This window comes from Haliaeetus albicilla, chromosome Z, assembly GCF_947461875.1.
Source record: "Haliaeetus albicilla chromosome Z, bHalAlb1.1, whole genome shotgun sequence".
NCBI classification, from domain to species: Eukaryota; Metazoa; Chordata; class Aves; order Accipitriformes; family Accipitridae; genus Haliaeetus; species Haliaeetus albicilla.
The window spans coordinates 39,644,973-39,668,363 of NC_091516.1; the positions used below are offsets into that span (position 1 = coordinate 39,644,973).

The window sequence follows — 23,391 nt, forward strand, 5'->3', positions numbered from 1 at the left end:
AGAATTAATTTTCCAAACATGAGGTTATGTAACCCATTATTCAGAAAAAGTCTTTATAAGTCAATTGCCACCATTCCACTTACATTTCACCAGCTTCAAAGCCTATCAGTTCCAAATATTCAACACTCATTCAACTTTTAACTCAGTTCTAGGAAGAAACACTAGGAAGAAATTCCAAAAGCTTTACTTGATAACATCTTAAACAGAGATACTTTATTCAAAACTTTTTCAGACATTAGATTAATGCAGGAAGGACAGAAAAACTCTCCACATTGACAAGGTTAAAATTGTTTTCCATACAAATGTAGACTAGACCCCTAGAAGACTTAGTTTTGTTCCTACAAATTGTAAACAAGCAACACAATCCATATTAAAAACATCCTTCTATTTATTAAAAAATCATTTAAGAAAATTTAAGCTGGTTACACTATCTTAACACCACAGGTAACACATTTAACACAAATCCTTCTCCAGAATAAAAAAATCTAAATAAACGAAAAGAGTACCAATAAGGAGTTTTACTGCATCCTTCATCCTCTGAGTTCTTACCTGAACATAGCTGGGCTATGTTCTTTTTTTCTTTGTGTGGGTGGGTTTTTTTGCTTTCAGTTGGTTTTGGTTTTGGTGGCTTTTTTAAGTGGGTTTTTTTGTTGTTGTTCTTGCCTTTTTTTTTTTTTTTTTTTTTTTTAACAAAGCTGTTCTTGCCTATAAAAAAAATTTTATAGGCTTGATTGTGCTGTAGGAAAAAAAAAAGTCTCCAGTATAAAAGAATTCATAGTATCGAAAATGCCTTCCCCTTCCCCAACAGCACCTAAATACAAAGAGGTCAACAGCAACTGGCTAGTCTAGAGTGGTGTAATCTAGAAAATTGATCCCCAAAACACAGTGGAATATTTCTATTCCACAAGGTTTCAATAAAAAAAGACTGGCATATAAATCTGTGGGAGAGAGACACAATTTTTCAAGCAGTACATTGTTCAGAGTCAACAATTCACATCCTGTGAGAAAGTTACAGATACTTCTTTTATAAAACCTTTTCAGTGGCAAAGGAAATTAAGGCCATCAGACTCACAGCTTAAAAATTTACATACAGAAAATACAAAAATACATTGTGCTTCTGAGATGGCTCTGTTCTGTAGGCAAGGATTACCATGATTTGAGGAACCTGGCTGACTGGAAGTTTACATGATCACACAACTTCTGTTAGATGTCTCTGGGCCTGCCTGTTATGAATAGAAAGAGTCATCTTCAAAGAGAAATCCAGCAGTAAAAGATTTAACAACTCAAAATAATATACTGTACATTTTTGATATATGAAATTATTAGCCTGGTATGGTCTAAGCAAGAGTCAGCATGCAAAGCTGTACAACCTGTTGTCCCCTGTAAGTGAAAGAATGCTAGATAACCTTTCTTATGAGAGATAATGGAGGACAGGTACCAGAAAAAACACAGCTTAAATAATTATCATATTTGATTTCAAGTCAAAAAGCATTATTGAGTTTAGACACATGGTGAATACTGCAGGGATCATATACAAGTACCTTGAGTTTTTATCTAAAGAAATCTAATCTCTCTATAACATTTTTGTAAGTAAGGCTACTAAGACACACTCTTTAGCTGAATGAACTATACAATCCCAGAAACCACAAGAACAGCTGGATGCACTTCTGTACTTTTGCATAATAGCAATAAAAACCTGACTCTATATTAAATGCCACAAAGTTATGATTCAGTTATAGGCCAAAACCCATGGTTGCCATAAAATATGATTTCCAACACAGCCAGCTCTCTCCATTTTTTTGTCTGTTTCCATATGCATACTTAATTACTGTTCTATATTATCTTTTCTAGATGACTTTAAGATATGTACTAACTGAAATGCGGCAAAGTTTTAGACAAATTAGCAAACTTGAACACTGCATTACAGGAACTTATGTTTGTTACCTTACTTGGTTTTTTGGTTTTTTTTTTTAAGAACTGGTCGAAACACTAAGGCAGTGGATAAAACTAAGAACATGAACAATCAAGTACGTTTCATCTCAGTCTTTTCCCTTATATTTCAAAACATTTTAGTGTCACTGCAAGCTCACACCTTTCCACTGCCTTCAGAGTTGCATTTCTTCAGCATGCAAGAGACATTTTCTCTCAGAGTGCCTTCAAATCTCTCATTCCCTCTGTCAGAGAAAATGAGAGATTTAAGTTCTCAAAACTTTAGGTAAATTTAGGTGTACCTGCCTAAGCCAAACTTTACCATAAACAATTGGGCTGGGGGAAATCTTACCAGGAACAGAGTTTAAGGAAAAAAACCAAACAAACCCAAATCTTTAAGATTTAAACCCTTGTTTTAAGAAAAATCTACTTGTCTCCATCAAGGGAATATGTGAAGTAATATTTTTTTTTGTACTGGTTTTAATAACACATGCTTTCATTAAATTACAGAGTAAACAAAACAAAAATAAAAGAATACTTGCACCCAAACATGTATGATATTTTTCCAAAAATTCATTACTTATATATCCATTTTTTCCAACCTAAATAACCTTGTTAATGTAAAACAAGATACCTGCTGGTAAAGGCCTTCCTCCACAGCTTCAGCTGCATCTTCCTCAACTGCCTGCTCTTCCTCTTCATGTGTAATCGTTTTAAAGACAGTGCTTCTCTGAGCAACCTCCTGCAACAGAGTCTTATTTTAAGACTTGACTCCTCTAAAGATCTGTTGTTAATCTACTTAGATTTTGAGAAATGGGAGTTCCAGCTGTTGGAAAAGCTACTTCTACTGATTTTGTCTATGTACTTTTCATGTACTGCTATGCATAAACGCCATTTGTAACACCTTAGTTTTAAATCTCTTAATGATTAAAAAGAGCCTAACAATACACACATCAAGTTCTTCCAAATTTGTTTTTTTAATATATTTAAATATTTTCTTTCAGTTGCAAGATGTCATAGCAACTGTCCTACCCGAAGTTGTAACTCCCACCTGACCAGTCCCACCTGACCAGAATTAATGCCTCACTGCTTAAAGTGAGTTTCACTGTAACATTTCCCACCCCTCATAAACACACAGTTTTAAGGAAAACTGATTTAAGAGACAAATCAAAGAGTTCACTAAAACCTTTCCTTCTCAAAACATATAATAAGGCACTGCCCAATTCCTGGCATGAGGGCAGTGTCTGAACAAGTCATTCTTCTACTACTTACACTCAATACAGGGAAAAATTTCACAGACTTCAATAGACTGCATTCCTAAATTACAGTTAAGACAGACAGGGGTACCATAGGCTTGGTTGGAAAGCAAAAGAAGAAAATCTTACTAAACACTTGTGTACATTCATGTGTAAAGTCCTAACGATGGTTCTACCTGCATCTTTATAGGGGATGGCACCACAGAAAGACAAATTTAAACACATCTGAGGTACTTTACCTCTCCCTGAGAATTTTTCAGTACAACTTTCATATCTACACCAGTGCCCCAAGAATTCTGGTTCTTCCAGATGAGGTCAGTGGGAGGGCTAGCAGTTATTCCAGCATTTGCAGCCCAGATCTGTTAAAAGAAGTCACATGCAAGCATTATTTGCTAGTCTTATAGATTTCCATGTTATTTATTCGAGTTAACGTATTCCACTTAAGTGACACTGGTGAATCTCCTCCAGTTAAGAAAACGTAAGTCTCTGCCTGCCTACTTCCAAAGTATCTTACAATAAAACACCCCAATGTTTTTAATGCAGAGACTTTTGAGTATGTAAATGCACCTGTTCATGGTCAAAATTATTCCTCCATATAGAAAGTAAGTTTCTGAAAAACAGGTCTCTGTCCAACTTCTTCCCAGCAATTGATATAACTAATGCCCAATACAAATATAGGTGATTATTTTCTGAACATATACGTAGAAAGGACAAAACTAAAAACCTGTGTCTTATTGACACACACAAGTTGGCCTAAAGCCTATTTCAACTGAACAGCTGAAGCTTGACAACTTACTTTAACAGTTTGGCCTGCCTTTAGTATATATCTTGAGGTATATCTGTAACTAGCAGAAGTGTCTCTTATTTTTAGGATTATCTCCCAACCTCCCATAGGTTGATCCTAATGAAAAGAAGAAAAAAAAAAAATTTTCCATCAGCAGTCATTTTCTATTACATGTGTAGGGTATTTTACATATAAGGCCATGAGACACACAAAATTTTCAGTAAAGAGTTTTATTATCACTTGATCTTCAGCATGCAGTTAGAATAATTTTAATTAAATTTGTATTACCTCTTATTGCAAGTTAAAGTTTAATACATCCTGCTTTTCAGTTCTGATGTTATATTAACTAATGTTTATAATTTGCATCAGTTTTGTTATACCTTGATCCAGAAAAATACATAAATAAAACTAAAATCCTCTTACAAAAATATAATACGTTTTTTGAAGCACAGGATAACAAGCAGGCTTCTTAAAAAACAAAATATTTCTGTCAGTCTTCTTAAAATGTGTTTCTACAAATGCACACCACTTCCCACTACATACTCCTGTGCAAGACCTACATTATTTTTTCCTTTCAATTATTTTTTGCCTGTCAACTACTTGACAAGCACTAGCAAATCTAACAGAAAAAAACATATACAAGTCATTATTACAGAATGACTATTTCAAACCAAGAGTAGATCTTTTTTAAAATTCTCCCACTGCCTGTTTCCAAACATTAAACAGTTGCCATGGGAGTCTGAAAACGGCCAGTTACAATCATCTAAAATAAACAATCTTATTTATCTTAATGGATGCTGACGTTCAGTTGGTCATTGCAACAAAACATACCACACTTAAGAAGGATTTTACGTATTTTCTATCTTTTATATATATAAACTGCCAAACACTTGTGAAAATTCCCCAAGTACAGCTTATTACACTGCACTACAGACAGTTGCTCAAATCTAGACCCTGGCAAAGTGCTATAACCATGAGTTGTCCATGGCTAGTGGTAACAGAACTATTGGACCTCCCATAGAACAATGAATGTGTAGCTAAATTAAATAAAAGCAGGGGGAAACGCATGTGGTACACAAACTGGGAGGTGGGTGTGGTAGAAATCCCAGAGGCTTGAAAAACTCAAAAAGGAAAAAAACCAGCAGGTCATAACTCACTAGAAGTAGTCTTTGATTTGTCTGAATTTAGTCATCTAAATGCTTAGCTGTCTGGACCAAGATGTTTGTCAAGGTTTCTTCCATTCAATAAATGAAGTCAGCACTTTCAGCCAACACCCCAGGCAAGTAATTAAGAATCTTATGTATCACCACCTGGAGGAGTCTGTCCGTCTGTCTCTTCATTGATTAGAGTGGACTGGGACACTTGGAACCAGACCGATCTTTGTCATCTAAAACATCAAGACAAGCTGCCTTTTACTGAAGGTAAAGGATCTGATGACGTTAGACAAAACCTATGTGTCACTGAAAACAAAAAAATGCAGCTAACACTTCTACACACAGCTGAGGCACAGACAGCACAGAAGGCAGCAAGAATTACTCAACCTTCTCTGAAATCAAGGCTGCAAGAAATCAGGTCTTGTAATTCTGGTGTTCTAATGAGATAACACTCAATTCTCCCTTCTCCCAGACAAAGATTTAAAAAATGGTAGTCCCCAGACTCCAACACCTCCTGTGATGACTCACAAAACTGTATAAAGCATAAGACTTTTTTTTCTTAAGCAGAAATTACAAGTAACATTGTGGGGGAAAGGGAAGGCAGGGTGTAAATGTACTCAGTATAACAGCATCATTCCGAGGGCAACATAAAGAAAAGTTTTCATTATTACTCAAATGAAGTACCCTTTGATAAACAGATATGTGTATTCCTCCCAGTACAAACTCCAGCCTATTTATAGAATGAAATAATCTAGCTTTGGTATGGGAACTGAAGGCTCCTAAAAACTGTGCATGTAGCCAAGGAAGAACTATGCTTTAGAGAAGCTATATGGAACTACAAGGGACACAGGCAATTAATTGCATTTAGACATCCATTTTGCATCAGTATGTATTTCTTCCAGGGTTTTTTAAGGCAGAGAAAGTTCTTAAAAGTCTTCTAAAGTAGCTTAATGTCTGCTTGCATTATTTACTGTCAGTGACAATGTCATCTGTAAAGCTTTACAGACAGATCGCTTGCAAGGCATAACTCTGAAGAGTGATGTAACACTTTGATGGGTGGCAACCTAGCAATAAAACAATTACTACGAAAAGCATTAAAAATCATTAGGAAGAAGTCATCGTCAATCCAGAATACTGTATGAAAGATTACTTTGTGACACATTAGTTTAAGTGCAATCTCTTATACAGCATGCTTTAGCTCCAGGGTCAACATGAGCCTGAGGCCTGAAAGAGTCCTGAGACTGCCTTCTACCTCTAATCAGCCCATTGTAAAGTCGTGATACATGTGCATTTTCAAACCTGTTCAGAGGTGTTCTTCAAGCGGATGAATTTTCCATCAATGTCTATCTCCTCAATAGAGACACTTCCAGTGGCAAAAGCTGAGTGGGAAATGCTAACACTACTGCTGGCTTCAGATTCCTCCACATCAATCCTCTTCCTCTTCCCTTTAGTTGCACGCACAGTACGGCTCGACGAAGCCCGTGAAACTGTCACTCGGGAAGATGGGCTTGGTGAAAGCTTCAATCTATATTGAAGAAAGAAAGAAATATGCATGACACATGGTTTTACTTTTTCCACCTTTTTTATAAACTTTTTTCCTCTCTTCTCTTCTTCCCTTAAAATTATAGAGCAAAAAGGTAAAGAAATAAAAGTAAACAAAGCATGTTAGAAGAAGAAGCAGCCTTAGGTACTTTTTGGGGAATTGAATAAAATGTTGTCAAACAGGTGATGAATGCTTTTGGATCATAGAATATTGATGGACTACTACATTAAGATCATGAAGGCACCTCCCTGCATTTGTTAAACACTGCGTTCCTGGGTAGATGGAACCAGTAAAGAAAAAACTTAGGGCGACTTAAGCTATTGTAGAAAATTTATGCAAAAACCCAGTGACACAAGAGCTTTTGCTATTTCATCCCCACACTTGAGAGGAATCAGCCTGGACCAGTAGGATGCCATTCAGAAAACAGTTAAGTATTAAACTACTTCAAATGACAACTGTGACTTATCAGGCAAAAATTCTTGGTATTGCTGAACTCTGGGGTCAGATGTGGAAAATGCAGCTAGCTGATAAGCTGGGCAATCATAACAGGTATTACATTATTAAAATTAATCTATATTTAATTTGGCTAATAAATAACCCTGTAATTAACTCCAAAAAAGAATACTAGCCACGGCACCAAACAGACCTACAAATGACAATTCATTATGTCCTCAGTGCTGAGTCTTAATACAAGAATTGTATTTGTTCCCTTGAGAGCTATTGATGTGATACTCAACCAGCTTGGTCTCATGGAGACTTAGAAATAAATGTGTCAGACAGAAGGGGGCAAAAACAAACAGTGCCTTGGAAACTGTAGTAAAGCACCTAATGAATGCATTCACAGTAAGAACTGCCTTTCAAGAAAAAATGAGACAAGTAAGGAAAGCACACAGATACCCGCATTTGTGCTACATTCTTTCATACCTCTTCTCCTCACCCTCCAGCAATTGCCGGTATGCACTGATTTCCATATCAAGTGCCAGTTTAATATCCAGAAGTTGTTCGTAGTTACTCAGCTGGTCCCGCATCAGATTTCTTATCTCTGTTATTTCCTTCTCTTTCTCGAACAGTATTTTGCGACAGTTGTCCTGTTCCTTGGACAAAGTGTCCTCAAGCTCTTGCACTCTATCTTGCCATGCTCTAGACTAGAAAGCATTGAAAACATAAGTGGTACAAAGGAAAGCTCACCCAAACCTCCTTGCACTCAGCTATTTCAGGCAACATGGAATTCAAAACATTAGGTAAGCATCCTCCCTGCTTTCTGAATTCAAACTCACTAATATTCAACTTCCTGTTCTCCACCTCATCTACTACAAACATAACACCTTAAGTTCCAATGAAACTTACAACATACTCTGAAAGACACCTACTGCTCCATTATTCTGAGACCTGAAGATATGTTACTACATCTGTATTTACTCAGTCAAGAAAAGATGAGCTTAAGAGTCAAACTGTTTAAGACATGCCGGACAGGACACAGAATCAAAGTGCCACTCAGTGGACTTCAGAGGCTGTGGTAAGTAATTGTTCTTTAGCTTTCAGACATCTACTTCCTGCTTCAGTTTACTGCTGCCAATTCTGAATTCTGGGAAGAAGTTCCTCTAAAGGAATAGGGGTTGTCAGTGAAAGCCTGTCTGCCTGTTATCAAAGTCTTCAAGGCTTGCTGAAAGTACAGTGGTGTTCCATGAAGAAAGTCACTTTGTCACATACTTTAAAAATCACATCAAGCCAGTAGAACTTAACATTGTACATAGAGAATGGAATGTTTATCAAAGAAAGGCCAATGACAACAGCTTTAAGGTTGACCTTCCCTAAGCATGCTTTCTTCTGTTTGATAGTCTCTTGAGAATTTTTTAAAGGACAGACACAGGAAACAATGCCCTACAATCACCTCATCTGGTTAAGTCACCAAGTTTTCTATGCAGACACTCTACTTAGAAAGTCATCATCAAGGAGACAATGAAAACAGGCAGTCTAAAAGGCTGATGCAGAAAGCCAGTGTAACTGCTTGTCAATGTTAAGAGTCAGATAAGGAATTTAATAGAAGGAGTTGAGTGTCACATGGAAGATCCCAGTCAAAACTACTATACAGCTCAGTGTTGCCAACTCAAACCAGAGCAGCATCAGTGATGGGAGAGTTGTCTTCTTCCCAGACAGCAAAGGTAAAGTTAGTGCTAGCAAATGGAAAACTAAAACTTCACTGGTTGACGTCACTAGCAGCAAACCCACAGCAGCAAAATGGGGGTTTTGGTGGATAATTACAGTCAAACTAGCAGAAGTTGATTTTGATAGCCCTGAAGTTAACAACCAATACCTCTGCAAATTCAGAAGAAAGTTCTTGGAACCTAGCTGTCACTCCCAAACAAGCAACAGAACACAGGTAATTAACTGAAGTAAGAAGGAAAAAACCCTCGGAAACACCTGCTGACTGACCCATCAAGAGCAAGATGATGGTAATCTAAACCCAGAAACAAGATCTAAGTAGACAAACTCTCAATCCAATTCTTGTGTAACCTCATCATCTGATCTTTTCCAGAGACTAACTTGCCTATATAACAGGAAAACTGGGAAGATTCATACTAGTATCTGCTAAGTTATTTGGAAAATTATGAAGTAACAACCCCTGCATTTATATTCTTCACCTGAAATACACAGAATTTTGAAGTCCTAGAAGAGTCTACTGTACAGGAGGAATACAGTTCAAAATGTGGTGCAGAAAGAATCAAAGCCAAGTATGACCAATAGTTTATATTTATTTTAAAAAATTATGTTTTGTTGCATTTTTAACTGATTATTAAGTTACAAAAGCCCACTTCAGAACCAATTCCTAACATTTCTCATTTTCACTCTAGATTTTCCACTGCAGTGCATATGACGTTACTCCCATCAAATAAGCTAGTACTGAACATATGGCTTATCATAGGTTGTGTCATACTTCTTCAGGTGTGATCTATGTGCTCTGTGATCTGACATAATAATTAGTATAATTATAATTAGTATAATTCGTTTCTGCTCAAGACCCTACTCTACAAATGCTCAAGTACAGTTATTTGATGTATTTTCTCAGTCTCACATTTCATCCTAATCCTGATAAGATGACTTCCCCCCCCCCCCAGAGTTCTAGGTGCAGACTGGGATGAAAAGACACCAAACGGACGAGACTACATATACCAGCTCTGGCTTTGAATGTTGCGTTGTGGAATCCTATATTAGACTGTCCAATTACTACAGAACAGAACTGAATTGCTTAGAACATGAAGAACTTTTAATACAGAGCTCTTGTCTAAAATTGTCCCATCTGTCCACAAAAGTTTCTGCAAAAGCAGAACCACCTTTCAAATGCTCACTCTGTAGCAGGATACTGCACAAAAATTCAACTTTGTTGAAAGGAGACATTAAGAAATTTGAAAAAGTACAGAACAGAAGACAAATTCATGCTTTCCCTTAACTTTTTACTAAGTCCTTTAATGTAAAAATCAACAACAGTAATTAGCAAGACTGAAGAGTCACAACAGCTTGTTACCTCTTTCTGAAGGTTTGCGAGATGGGAAGACAGATTATCAATTCGCACATGACTTTCATGCAGTTCTTCTCTTACTGAGTTGGCTGCAGAATTGCTCGTCTCAGAGGACAGTTTAGCATTCTCAAGCTGCAGTAAATCAAGTTAAGGCATCAGTTTCAAAGTAATTTTTATTAAAAGAAAAATGAGTTACCAAAAACCACACACAACACTAAACTGCAAAGTTCCTCTCTGCAGCTCTATCCTAGAATAAATAGAAGAGCTCCTCTGAATATTTATTCTAGGATTAAAAATGTCTTCCCTTGTAGACATTACTGAAGTTGGACTGCTACGTTCAGTTTTCACGCTGGCCAATGTTTAGCTTTATGTATTTAATTACTGTAGCACTGTTTTTGAGTAGGCTTAAATAGAAGAAGCTAAACTTACCAATTCTCAAAAAACAAGCAAACTTTTGTTAATTTTCAGCCAACATAAGCAAACTGGTAATGTGCTTTCAGATTACAGTACCAGTGCCATGAGTCTCTCCTGCTTCATTCTATCACAACTTCAAGCTCAAATAATTTTATTTAAGCTGGCTACATCATTCCTGCTGAACACTACCACATCCACTTGAGCAGCACCACAGACTTATTATTGAACTTGTAATTGCAGATGAAATGGAATCTAAAAAAACTTTTTAAAATAAGAGAGTCCAAAAATACAAAAAACAGTATACCTGAAGAGAGGGAACAAGAAAGCCTCAGTTGTGAAAGGATTTTTAGACTAAAAAATATAAAAAAAATTTTTGGCTGGATCTTACTGTAAATAAGTTTTTCCAAGTCAGATTGAAGCCCTGAAGATAAGCAACAGCACACTGTTAAGACTGTAAAGACTGAAAACTATGCTAATAAATTCAGTTTGTACCAACTTTTCTGTGGTAACATCCCACCTTGTTTTTAAAAATACTGTCTGCAATAAGTATAACCACAGAAACCAGGTTCAGTTGAGACATCAGGATCCCTCCTGACAGAAATGCTGAATCATAGTAGAGGAAGGAAATTATGAAGTAAAACTGATTTCAGCTTGAGTATGCTTCCTCTCTAGAAGAGTGAAAAGCAGAACACATTGGGTATGGTAAAACTTCCACACATTTTATGCAGAGTCAGAGGACTCAAGATGCTGTATTCTCAGCAAGCCCTATTATGAAGTAAGTTTTATACAAATTATGGGACACCTTATTGACCATCAAGACTATGTTACAGTTGATACATATTTACACACTGTCATGGTTTAACCCAGAAGGCAGCTAAACACCACACAGCTGCTCATTCGCAGCGGCAGCGGGAGGGGAAGCGGCAGCGGGAGCAGAGTAAGAAAAGTAATATACAGAACAAGTGGTGCACAATGCAATTGCTTACTACCCACTGACCAATGCCCAGCCAGTGCCCTAGCAGCAAACCCCAGCGAGCTTTCTCCCTCGTTTATATACCGAGTACGACATCATATGGTACGGAACACCGCTTTGGCTAGTTTGGGTCCACTGTCCTGGCTGTGTCTCTTCCCAGCTTCTGGTGCCCCCTCAGCCTACTCACTGGTGGAGTGGTATGAGAAGCTGAAGGGTCCTTCAGTGTAAACACTGCTTAGCAACAACTAAAACGTCAGTGTGTTATCAACACTGTTCTCATCCTAAATCCAAAACACAACACTATACCAGCTACCAGCAAGAAACTAACTATCCCAGCCGAAACCAGGACACGCACAAACTTTCCTTGAATTCACAGTAATCCCAGTACTAATCACTTTTCCCCCCACAGTTCACCTTCACACAGGGCTTCCCACTCTTATTATTATTATTATTGTACTTCCTGAGGATTAAACCTGCTCCCAAAGTGAGACCTGAAAATGCAAATTTACATTCAAAACCATGGTAATTTTAAATCAAGCTCCATAATAAAATCCTCTGAAATGCAAGTAATTAGGCTATCTTTCCATTAAGTAAAACAAAAATAAAGTACATCAGACAACTCTATGAAAAGGTATTCTTACTTTGGCATGGTAAGTCTGTTCAAGCTCTTCTTTGTACAGTTTCACTTGTATGTCATGCTGCTCTCTTATTTCACGAAGGGCTTGGGCCAGTTTATATTCATATTCAGTTTGATGCCCAGAATCAATCTCAGCTAAGCGAGCTTCATGTTTCTTTCTTCTTTCATTCATTTCCTAAGAAAAACAGAAAAATAAAATAACATTTAGTAAATAAAAGAGAAAACAAGTTTTAGAAGACTATCCGCTGAGCAGACAGCAACGCAGATTTTAGCTAGCCTTGTGGATCAGCACTAGATTAGTTTATTTGACATTGAAACCTTCAGTAGAAACACAGGGCCATTTCCCCAGTCTGATCTGCATGGTACCTTATTTTGCAACAGTCAGTCATTGAAATAAGAGCTAGGATACCATCAGAATGTAAAGTCACATTTCCTTCTGAGAGTTGTCTGCATTTTCAAGAAATACACCTCAACATGATTAGATTTTAGAAATACATCTTCTATGCTTGCACAAAATGAAAGTACTGTGAAATTAAACAGTCACTTTCACTCATGGCATTTTCCCCATTTATTTGTATGCTTGCCCATGGTCTCTGGAAAAAAAGAATTCAAACAACATGAACAAAGCTGAAAATACAACTAGCAGGAAATGCACACACAGAACAAAAGACAGTATGGTTAGGTACATTTGTTACTGCTCTAAGGTTCCTCCTGGAAAGCCTCAAGTACTACAAGTGAAAGGGAGGGTGGCAAGAAAAAGCTCTAAATCAACTTCTCTTCCATTATTCAAAAGCATCCTATTAGAAAGTTCTGACATTAAAAAGCAGTGTAAGTCCATAGCACCTGTTTGAGTGTCCCTCTCCACTTTATTTTTCATAAAGGGATTATGCAAGAAATTACTAACCTACTTTCTCATTACTAACCTACTTTCTCATTACTATGAAGAGATGTGTACATTGCAGTACCATGGGCAGAGCTGAACATGAAACAACATGATTCAGGAAGCTATTTTATCACAAGAGCTCTGGGTAACATAATTTTTCCTAGAATAAAAAAAACCTGGTTATCTTCCAGCTAGAATGGAGGTAAACCCTGCTCCGAGTGGGAGTTCAGAACAGATGACTTCCTGAGGTCCCTCCCAATCTAAATTATCTTAGTATTCTAGGATGACCCTCCAGTTGCAGTCTTCCCTTTAAAAACGTGAATGAGACTAAAGCATTTACCTCCTCATACATATTTTTACGGAATTCCAAATCCTCAATGAGACTCTGACAACGGTTTTCAAGATCCACCTTCAATAACGTTTCAGTTGCAAGGTGTTCCTTGGCAGCAGCTAAAGAAGTTTCAAGCTTTAAGAAAAAGAAAGAAAAGAATCAACACAACAATGATTATGTAACAGAACTCACATAACACAATGACCTCAGCTACCTAGAAGTACAGCTATCTCCATGTTATGGTTGAACTTGACAATCAAATCCAGTATTTACACCAGTACCATGTTCGCCCCTCCTCTTTTGCAATTGCTTGCACGAGTGAGTTCTAGGTATTTCACATTGGTAACTAGCATTAAAATGCTACTTATCAATTTTCCTTACAAAACCTCAGTTTTTCTACATGGCAAATACCAGTCTCCTGGTCTCCTCAACTCATCCTCTTGAGGTGATGTGGCTTAAGATCACAACTCATGTGTTTCAAAGGGTTAACAAAACTAGCCCAAGACTTTTTTTTTTTTCTTCCTCTTTGTTCTATCAGATGCCTGGAAGATGGAGAACCACAGGCAGAACCAAAAAGAGGGCAGAGAGAACCAAAATCTGTTACTTGTCAGTTATTATTTATCTGTATATGTGAAGTCAGTCTCTCCCCAGAAACATTTCTACAATTTGTTTTGACTCTTGATCTGCTTTCTTTAGCATACGCACCATCCCTTACAGAGTCTGCAATTTTAAAAGCACTCTATTCTGCCATTCATGTTTATTAATAAACTGAACAGTACAGGACACAGACACCTAGTCAGTACTGCTTCCAATGTTGACAGTATACAGGTTTGTATACCATTTTTGGCTACAAAGTTGCATTTCACCGGAATGACAGCTCTTACTATAGATGTATTGTATATGAAACCACCTCATTTACTGACAGAAGTTTGATGGCTAAACATTTCTTCTCACCTGTGCAATTTGATCTTTGAAATCCTCAACTTCTGCCTCCAGACTTTTCTTATCACCAAGGGCTCTGGCCAGTGCAACTTCTTTAGAATTGAGGGCTGCTTCAAACTCTCTAAGTTTGACTTGGGCTCTATTAAGATCAGATTCCTTTTTTGCATAGCTGGAATAAATCAGAAAAAGTGGTAAGAAAGTCTAGAAATGCCCCCAAAGTAGACTGCTGACTAATAAAACAAGGTGCAATCTGAATCCTAAACTTGGAGAGACACCCAACAAAAATATTTTGTCTTGTCTTAATTTACTCTAACTGAAATCAACTCCTTAGTTCTGCTTTCTCATCTGATATAACAGTAACCTAATATTTTGCTTTGGCTATAGAAACCTAAATATATGAGAAACTCAGAGCGTCAAACAAGTCTGAGAGGCATACACGGAAAGGGAAAACTTTATTAAAGGCACCTCTTGTTTTCTCTTTAGCTAGCCACTGTAAAAATGTCCTACCTTCACCAGAATCTTAATAGGAACAAGTAAGTTCTCCCAGCAGAAGGCTCTTTCCATAGGGTGGAAACAAGTAAATTATCTTCCTTGTCTTTTATCCACTCAGGAACTTGTGCAGAACCACTGTCTGGGCTGCAAACTGCCCATTTCCAATTAACAGACCAACTTCTCATTGAAAATTGATGTTTACTATTGTCGTATTATTGCCCAGCCAGCAACTAAGCACCACACAGGGGCTCACTCACTCCCCGCCCCCCCCCAGTGGGATGGGGGAGAAAATTGGAAAAAGTAGTAAAACTCATGGGTTGAGATAAGAACGGTTTAATAGAACAGAAAAGAAGAAACTAATTATGATAATAATAACATTAATAAAGTGACAGCAGTAATGATAAAAGGACTGGAATGTACAAGTGATGCACAGTGCAATTGCTCACCACCTGCCGATCGACACCCAGTTAGTCCCCGACTGGCGATCCCCCCCCCGGCCACTCCCCCCAGTTCCTATACTAGATGTAATGTCCCATGGTATGGAATACCCCTTTGGCCAGTTTGGGTCAGCTGCCCTGGCTGTGTCCCCTCCCAACTTCTTGTGCCCCTCCAGCTTTCTCACTGGCTGGGCATCAGAAGCTGAAAAATCCTTGACTTTAGACTAAATATTACTTAGCAACAACTATCAACACTCTTCTCATACTGAACTCAAAACATAGCACTGTACCAGCTACTAGCAAGACAATTAACTCTATCCCAGCTGAAACCAGGACAACTATCTATAACCCAGTCCTCCATAAGCAGAAGCTGTAGCATAGTGAACTGCTTTGCATCACCCTTCTAACCATACATAATGGCAAAGTTCCACAGATCTGAGGAAAGATACTCAAATCCTGTCTATACAATAGTCTGGGCTGCCACTGAAACTGCACTGGTGCAGAGGTACAGGTGTCTGTCTTTATAAAAGCAAACACACAAGCTTTTCAAGTTACCACTCAAATTAGTTTTTATGTCTACACAAGTGGTCAAACAGTTTCCAGGGGTTTATTCTCTAGAATGGCATATGCAAACAAAGACATCAAATGAGAAAAATAAAGTAATGCCACATAAACACAAACCCACACTCTTCAGCCTAAATTAATTGCTCACAAATAATGCTACAACAAGCCACTATCAAAAATAGGGGAAAGGAAAACCATAGTCAGGAATCAAAACTACTGTTGACTTTTAGTTGGCAAAAGCATCTGTGTTTAAATGTGTAACACAAGCTCTTCCACCTTCAAGTTGATTCCTTTTCTCTCTGGGATACCCACATTTGTCTAGTAAGGGCAGTAGCATATAGAAGTTCTAGATGTTTATAATCAAACTATGAACATTTTACAGGAATGGACAGATTCAGGCTCAGTAAGACAACAGCTAGCACATTCTTCAGTTTTCATGCTTCTCTTTGCAAAAGTGAAAAAATCAGAATTCACAATGCTAAACTGAAGAGACTGAAAACTGGATAAAGATTCTTAAGAACAAGATTCGAAAGTGTTAAAGCATTAATACATTCACTACTTTTTAATTACTGTACTGCTTCTAAGAAACAATAGCAATGCTTCTCAGCAAAATGAGACTAATGTAAATCAACACACACTTATAAAAGGAGAGACTCTCAAATTTAAAAGATGCTTTTCCAAGATTACATGCAGACATATACAGTTAACATCATGCTCAAAAGAGATGTGTGCACAGAGGCTTGCAAAAAAAAATCTGTAGAAATAAGATTAATGTTTGGATGTCATAGCATTACAGCCAGAAGATGGCAGGCTTTACATAACAGACTTAACACTAGCTAATCCTGCTCCTTTTGGGTAACACCACAGTTAACCAAAGTTGGAGACTGCCAGAGCCTGTGACACACACTGACTCTTCTATACTCAACTATTTTTTTCATTTCTGCTGCTCAGCGCTATCCAGTCCCTCCCTGGGATTTTACATACCATTTCTTAGACTCAACAGTTCACAGCCGTTGGGTCCACAGCTCAGACAAAAGCACAGAATTTAGGTTTTGGCCACATAGGTACCTACTTCCAGCTCTCTTCATTATTCACTGGAGGCCTCTGTCCTGTCCCGTCCCTCCCCTCCCATCCAGGTCCATAGGAACTTCAGCATGCAAGGAAGCTGTATGGCAAACAAGGAAAAAGAGGGAAGGAAAGGTGTCTTGCTATGGTTCATCTGTAATAAAAATCTCTCCATCACCTATTGGGAAGTATAAGGGCCTACACCAAGCCTCTGTTGTTTGATCATTGCTGGAGAAAGCTTTATTCAAAACATGGAGAAACTGTTTCACCCAGGCTCTCTCACAAGACTTCATGCTGAAACCAAGCCTATCAAATTGGATACTGAAAGTCACGCATACACAGGGCCATGGCATGCCGCCCCCTACTCCACCCTGAATTATCCTGGACTCTGAAAACAGGAAGACTCCCCACATACCCTAAAGTTACTTTTTAACGCAAATACCTCTACCAACTACATACTGGAACGCAGCTGAGAAGAGAGCTCTTGCAATTGGGAGCGGCAGAGAAAAAGATATACAACATGGACTAGCAACAACAATATGATTAAAACCCAATACACTACCTGTACCACTAAACTAAGACTGATGTAATACCTGAAGGACCTTCCTTGCTTGTTTGCAACAAGATTGGCTGTGAAACCATCGTATAATTTAGTGCAACTGAAGTCACAGAAGGGGGGAAAAAAAGAATTAAAATTAAGCACTCTCAGTTGTTAGTGTTATGAGTTGTCTGAGACAGCTCATCCGAACACATTCTTGGAACGAAAACAGAAACTGGAGCTCAACAATTCAAATGCTGAAAGCCAGATGAAATCTCAGCCACTCAGCAGTGTCATCCCAGCCCTAAACGAATGTGGGAAAGAAGTGAAGCAAGATCAGAAAAACCTCTGTGAATTATAAAAACATACACCAAATGTATACAACATACACTTCATCCTTACACCTAGTAATTTTTACTAGGAAGAACTTGAGCCTCTCAACAATAGCTAGCTTTTTCCTCCACAGAAAGGCAAAGCTACATCTCAAAACAACAAATAAAAAAATCTCAAACAGCTTCCTGTTGTAGTGTTCAGAAATTAGCCAGAACTGTAGTCCTTCAAGTTGTTTGGCTCATGAAAGAAAAATAAAAGCAAAGAAATAGTTGCTGAGTTGCATCTTCTTCAAAGCAGCAGCTTGTTTTTCTCTCTTTTGACTTCAAAGCATGTGGGTCTTCTTATCTATGGAACTGTAATTTATTTTAAAATAGTGTGGAAGTAGGATCTGCCCAGAAAAGAGCCAGTTCCCATTAATTTTCACCATACTTCAAGGAAAATTTGCACTTCAGAAATTTAACCCACAACAATTAACTCCCATAGACACTACCGAGTGTGAAGAACTCGGTCTCACTCCTACCCAACATAACCGGCACAGCTCTCAGTAAAGGAGTTGCAGCCATGTATACTTTAGAAACAGCTCAGCACACAAAATAATGCAATCAGTTTTCCCCAATACACTCCAACCACTCAAGCAACCTGGCAGCCGTAAGCATTCCACAGTGCCACTCTCAGGAGTACAAATAACCCTGACAGCTGCAGTACATGTGGCCAGCTCACCATGAAGCAAGCTAATTTCTCATACCAGATGCAGCCTAGCTGAGGCACAGGTTTCTAAGCAGGTTAATTTGCTCACCATTCCCAAAACTTAATAACCTGTAAAGCAGAGTAAATCAACTCACACACAACTATAAGGTACTGTGGTTAAGTTGTGTCTGGTTACCTGCACTAGCTCATTTAAAGCTAATTCAAAGCTCTGAAATACAGATATCAAGGGGCAGTCACTGCTTTGGTGACATTACCTGGATTGCTTGGTTTGCGGTTCAGTAAAATGGCCAAGTCACTAAATAGCCCACTGAAAGTGGCAGGCTCCTTCTTCATGCTGTTGTGCAATCAATCACCCTTCTTCCTTCAACCCTGAGGTTCATGAAATAACCTAGAATTTACCAATCTTGTTAAATTTCTTGCTAATGTACTAGAAAAGCCACAGAGGAAAAAAGATAAAAATAATTTTCTACCAGTTTAGTAAGTTGAACTGGCCTTCTGGAGCCAGACAAACCACAAAGCCAATGCAAGGTAAGCAGGAAGACTGCTCCTTTCAGTCTGTAGCTAGATCTCAAGTATAATTTAAAGTTCCTTTGAAACTGACCAAGTGAAGGATGCCACCACCCTACAGGTGATTTTTTTCACCTCCCACACCCACCCACTCCCTTCTGCCAGTACTTAGAGTCAGACCACAAAGCTAAGCATTACCAACATTAGCCAAATCCTCCTTGAAAAACATTGGTTTTCAGCCAATTCACGACACAGCTATGCAAGTGTTGTAATTCATGATAATGCAGCCTATATTTACACCCATATAAAATTACATGGTACTGCACATTGAGCTGGTTTTCCACTCCAGTTGTAGAGAAATATGAAAATAAAAAAAAACCTATAGTCATTAACACTTTATGTTTTGTTTAGCTAGCAGTCAGTTGTCCATATTATTTTACCCTATGGTAGGCACAACAGTAAGGCTATGTTTTGCAAGGAAGTGATTTACAGTAGGATAAGAACCATCTGTCTAAAAGCATTCAGGTTTTTGACAATAAGCATAATTGGACAAGCTTGCCTTTCCTGTAAATAAATATATGTAACTTGGTTTCAGCTTGTCTCATGTCACCCATTTTATTTAACTGGAGAGAGCTGCTGAGTGTTTGAAATCAACCCTAAATATGCATCATCTCTAGCCACTTACTGCTCAACAGCGACTGTTCCTCAAGCGCTCTGTCAACCATGTGAATCCCACGACTCTAACAAGCAATCTAGGCAGAACCTTTACCCATGCACTGCATACATGTCAAGTCACTGCCTGTTATCGTGTTATCATTACATGTCCACATATATTTGAGACCACATTTAACCCTACAGCAAATCATTCCTTACATTGTTACATCCTACACTGCATGGAAGATACTCTTAGATAACTTAAGTTATATTCTTACATTTCAATCATTTAAATTATTGTGCAACAAGTTAATCACTTCCCTCCTTACTTCTTTGGGTGGTCTCTCTACAGTACACAACAGTGACAGTTTTCAGATTAAAGCTCAGCAGTTCCCCAGCCACCAATCTTCACCTCACTTCCCGAGATCACCTACAATAATGAAAATATGCTTTGAAAAGTTTCAAGTCAGCTTCCTCAGAGCAGTTCCTCTAGCTCATTACAGCACACCACATGTACACCACAGGGAAGCCCTGGAACAGCTGTTAAAACTTTGCTCACATTAACACACCCTGGTTCTTCTGAGTAGTTGTTCAGGGTACCAGCTGCAAGGTGCCACACACTTGCACACTAATTCAAGCTGTAGGCTGATACCAAGCTATTACTGATGTTTATTTTACTGCCTAATCCCACTGCAGAAATTCATTTCATAATATAGATGAGAAGACCAATTGAAGATACAAAGCAAGAGAGCCAGAGAAATAATCTCTTACATATTAAAAATGCATAAAACTAGTTCCTTGCCACAATTACATTTACTACTAACACTCGCACTCTGTAACACTTGATGATAATTAATGACCATTATATCCTTCGCCAATATCTTCAATAAAACACATAATTTCCTTCAAAGTTAACTTTTACCACATTGTCTCCTTTTACAGGAGAGCAGATGTTACTTCAGCATTGGTAAACTGCCACAGTGAAATCTCAGCCTGCCAAAGACAAATGTAAACAGGGAGTTTCCTAAATGAACTAGCACTAACACCAGCTCATGCTTCCTAAACAGCATCATTACCTCACATGACAAATCAGAATACAGACAAGTCCAGCTAGGGATTTCAACCTGCTGTACACTTAAATAAGTCTCCATAATGAACGTTCACCCCACCAGTGGAAATCTATCCCCAAACTTGATGCATAAGCAGACCGAGTAACACAACAGTAACAGTGAGCCTGACTTACTGAACTGCCCTTGTTCAACACCACTGTTAACACAGTTGTGTCGAACTTCACAATGTAAACCATTGTTACATTAATTGCTCAAGTTACACATCAGGATTTTTCCTCCACCATCTTGGCTCTACAGTTCTCCCTGGTTTGCAGCTATTGCAAATGATGAAAGCATGATACACTTCTACCCAAAAGCAGAAACTTAATCCAGTCTGTAGGATGCTGGAGGGATGGAGCAATTCAGAGCTCTGCTCTTTTATCTGCTACTTAAATGATGACATTATAAAACGCCTAAGGATCACATCTTTCACTGCTTTGCCTGCATTGTGTGTTCTGTTCTTTTCTCAAAGAACATGCAGACAGCAGTAATCTGAAGTCCCAGCCAAGGCCATGCCGCTCTGTTGTAGGAAGAGCACTCTACCTAAAATTAACAGCTACGAGTTGCATCTTGAGCCCAATCCTCCACATACACTCTTCTAAGAAGCTGACAGAAGAGTGCGTCTTCCTCCACAAAGTCACTAAGAGATGGAAATTCCTGGTTTGACTTTCAAGTCATTTTGGTGCCTACCTGCAGCTACACCTTGCCTTCCCAGTCACTATCAATAATCTCTTTGATGTAAGACCTTCATGTGGCACGAAGAAGTAACCACAAGAATGACTAGACTCGCTAATTACAAGCTCATGGTTTGTTTTTTTTCTAAGTAACATGAGCCCGAAAGATATTGGAGCTGTCTGCAGTCACATGAAAACATCAATGTGCTGGTTCACACATGAAATATCTTTCTCATTATGAAAAATCAGGGCTGAAAGTGTATTTAACTGAAAATCAAAATTAACAGGTTATACAATGGTAGAGCAAGATTAACAACTCTGCCCTTTCTTCTTTTCCAACGTCAATCCACCGACAAACTTTGTGATCCCAAGACTGAAGTTAGAATGGTAAGTGGGCCTAACTAGCAAAAAAAAGCCCAAACAGGAGATTCTTTTTTGCTAATGGAAGACTACAGCAGTCAGAAATCAAATTCCAGGTATAGACAAACAAAGAAGCAAATAAACAACTGAATCAAGTCAAATGTGTAAGCTGCAAAATCTAGTGGCACAAATCAGTTCGCTGCAAGAGGGGAGGGAGACCTTGGCGCCGTGCCATAAAGTTTGCAATCTTGAGGGAATCTGGTCACAAATCTACCTTTCGTAACATCCGAATATCCAGCAAAATGAACAGACGTTCCAGTTTTTTGGGTTGTTGGTTTTTTGGGGTTTTTTTTTGTTAAGTAAACTCTACTTACTATCCACTCGTGTGGCGCCGTATCACGGAGTTAACATCTTTCAGAAGGGACACATCGAAAGCCTAGACCGGCAACAGCCAGTATACAAACTGTCATCACTCTGCATTTTTCATCCTGAAGCAGCTTAAGCCGCACGGACAGAGTCATCTGTCTGCACGGAGCGGGGCGGGGGGGGGAGAAAGGGGAGGTGAAGGGGCATCCTGACTCCAACCCCGCAGCCCTCCCTCCAAACTCAGATATGCGAGGGTGAGCTCGGGAGAAGTTTCGAGGGCGCCGCCGGCACCGCATCCCCCAGCGGACTCGCTCTGCGGAGCGACGGGCCGCCGGCCGGCGCCCTCCCCACGGCCGCAGCGGCGCGGGGCGCGGCAGGCGCAGGGCGGCGCTGCGGGGGCCGGGCCGCCGCTTCCCGCCGGGGCGGGGCGGGGCAGCGCCTCCGCCTGGCGCTCCTTCATTCAAAGCCGGAGCCGCCGCCGCCGCCGGCCTCTCCCCGCCCTCCCGACGGGTCCCAGCCCCTCCGCCCCCCATCCGTGCCTGCCCGCGCCCCGCGCCCCCCGACCGCGTCCCCGCTCACCTGCCCAGCAGCTGCTCGTGCTCGGCGCGGATCTTGCCCAGCTCGATCTGCAGCTTGGCCCGCTCCCGCGCCGTGTCGTCCAGCGTCCGGCGGGCGTCGGCCAGCTCGGCCTCGTAGACCGACTTCAGGCTGGTGACCTCGCGGCCGCGCACCTCCTCCCGCTCGGTGGCCTGCAGCTGCAGGGCGCTGTTCTCCGTCTCCAGGCTCCGCACCTTGTCGATGTAGGCGGCCAGGCGGTCGTTCAGCTGCCGCAGCTCCTCCTTCTCCTGCAGCCGGGAGAGGCGCCTGGAGCCGTGCGTCGCGGCGGCCGCGCAGCTCCGGCTCCGTGGCCCCAGCGACATGCTGGCCGCCATGGCAGAGCAGCGGGAGTGACAAGCGCGACCCACGGGGAAAGAAAGGCGGGCGGGATGGAGGGGGGATCGGACGGGAGACGCCGCGGCAGTAACGGCAGAACGAAGCCGGCACCGGCGGGGCGGGAGGGGAGGGGAGCCGAGCCGTCGCCGCTGCCGCTGCCTCTCCGTGCAACACCGACACCTCCTCCGCCGACACCGGCGGGCTCGGCGCCGCGATGCAATATGGCCGGCGCCCGCCCAGCCCCGCCGGCCGGCGCCCCCGACCCTCCGGCTCCGCCGCCCACCTGAC

The 23,391-nt window shown here is 40.0% G+C and overlaps 2 protein-coding genes across 2 annotated transcripts in view; one reads left to right on the forward strand and one right to left on the reverse strand.

Moving 5' to 3' along the window:
* MARCHF3 (membrane associated ring-CH-type finger 3) overlaps positions 1-22,414 on the forward strand; it is a 117,034-nt gene extending 94,620 nt beyond the window's left edge. The window contains exon 5 of the mRNA XM_069776957.1: positions 20,604-22,414. Coding sequence (XP_069633058.1) covers positions 20,604-20,645 — 42 coding nt within the window. The 3' untranslated portion in view covers positions 20,646-22,414. The remainder of the gene's footprint in view (positions 1-20,603) is intronic.
* On the reverse strand, positions 183-23,356 carry LMNB1 (lamin B1). Its single transcript, XM_069776952.1, has 11 exons — positions 22,750-23,356; positions 14,376-14,532; positions 13,431-13,556; positions 12,212-12,382; positions 10,190-10,315; positions 7,591-7,811; positions 6,423-6,648; positions 3,982-4,086; positions 3,425-3,544; positions 2,564-2,671; positions 183-1,223 (listed from the first exon to the last, which is right to left on the reverse strand). The coding sequence occupies exons 1-11, from the start codon at positions 23,100-23,102 to the stop codon at positions 1,182-1,184; spliced, it is 1,755 nt and encodes a 584-aa protein (XP_069633053.1). The 5' UTR covers positions 23,103-23,356; the 3' UTR covers positions 183-1,181.
* Positions 23,357-23,391: the final 35 nt, after the last annotated feature.

Coding starts and splice junctions, on each gene's coding strand:
- LMNB1 (XM_069776952.1), bottom strand. CDS start 23,102: ATGGCGGCCAGCATGTCGCTGGGGCCACGGAGCCGGAGCTGCGCGGCC. Junction 10,316..12,211: donor AACAGACTTACCATGCCAAA/GTAAGAATACCT, acceptor GATTTACTGCAG/CTTGAGAATGCTAAACTGTC. Junction 6,649..7,590: donor CTGGAGGGTGAGGAGAAGAG/GTATGAAAGAAT, acceptor TCTTCAATATAG/ATTGAAGCTTTCACCAAGCC.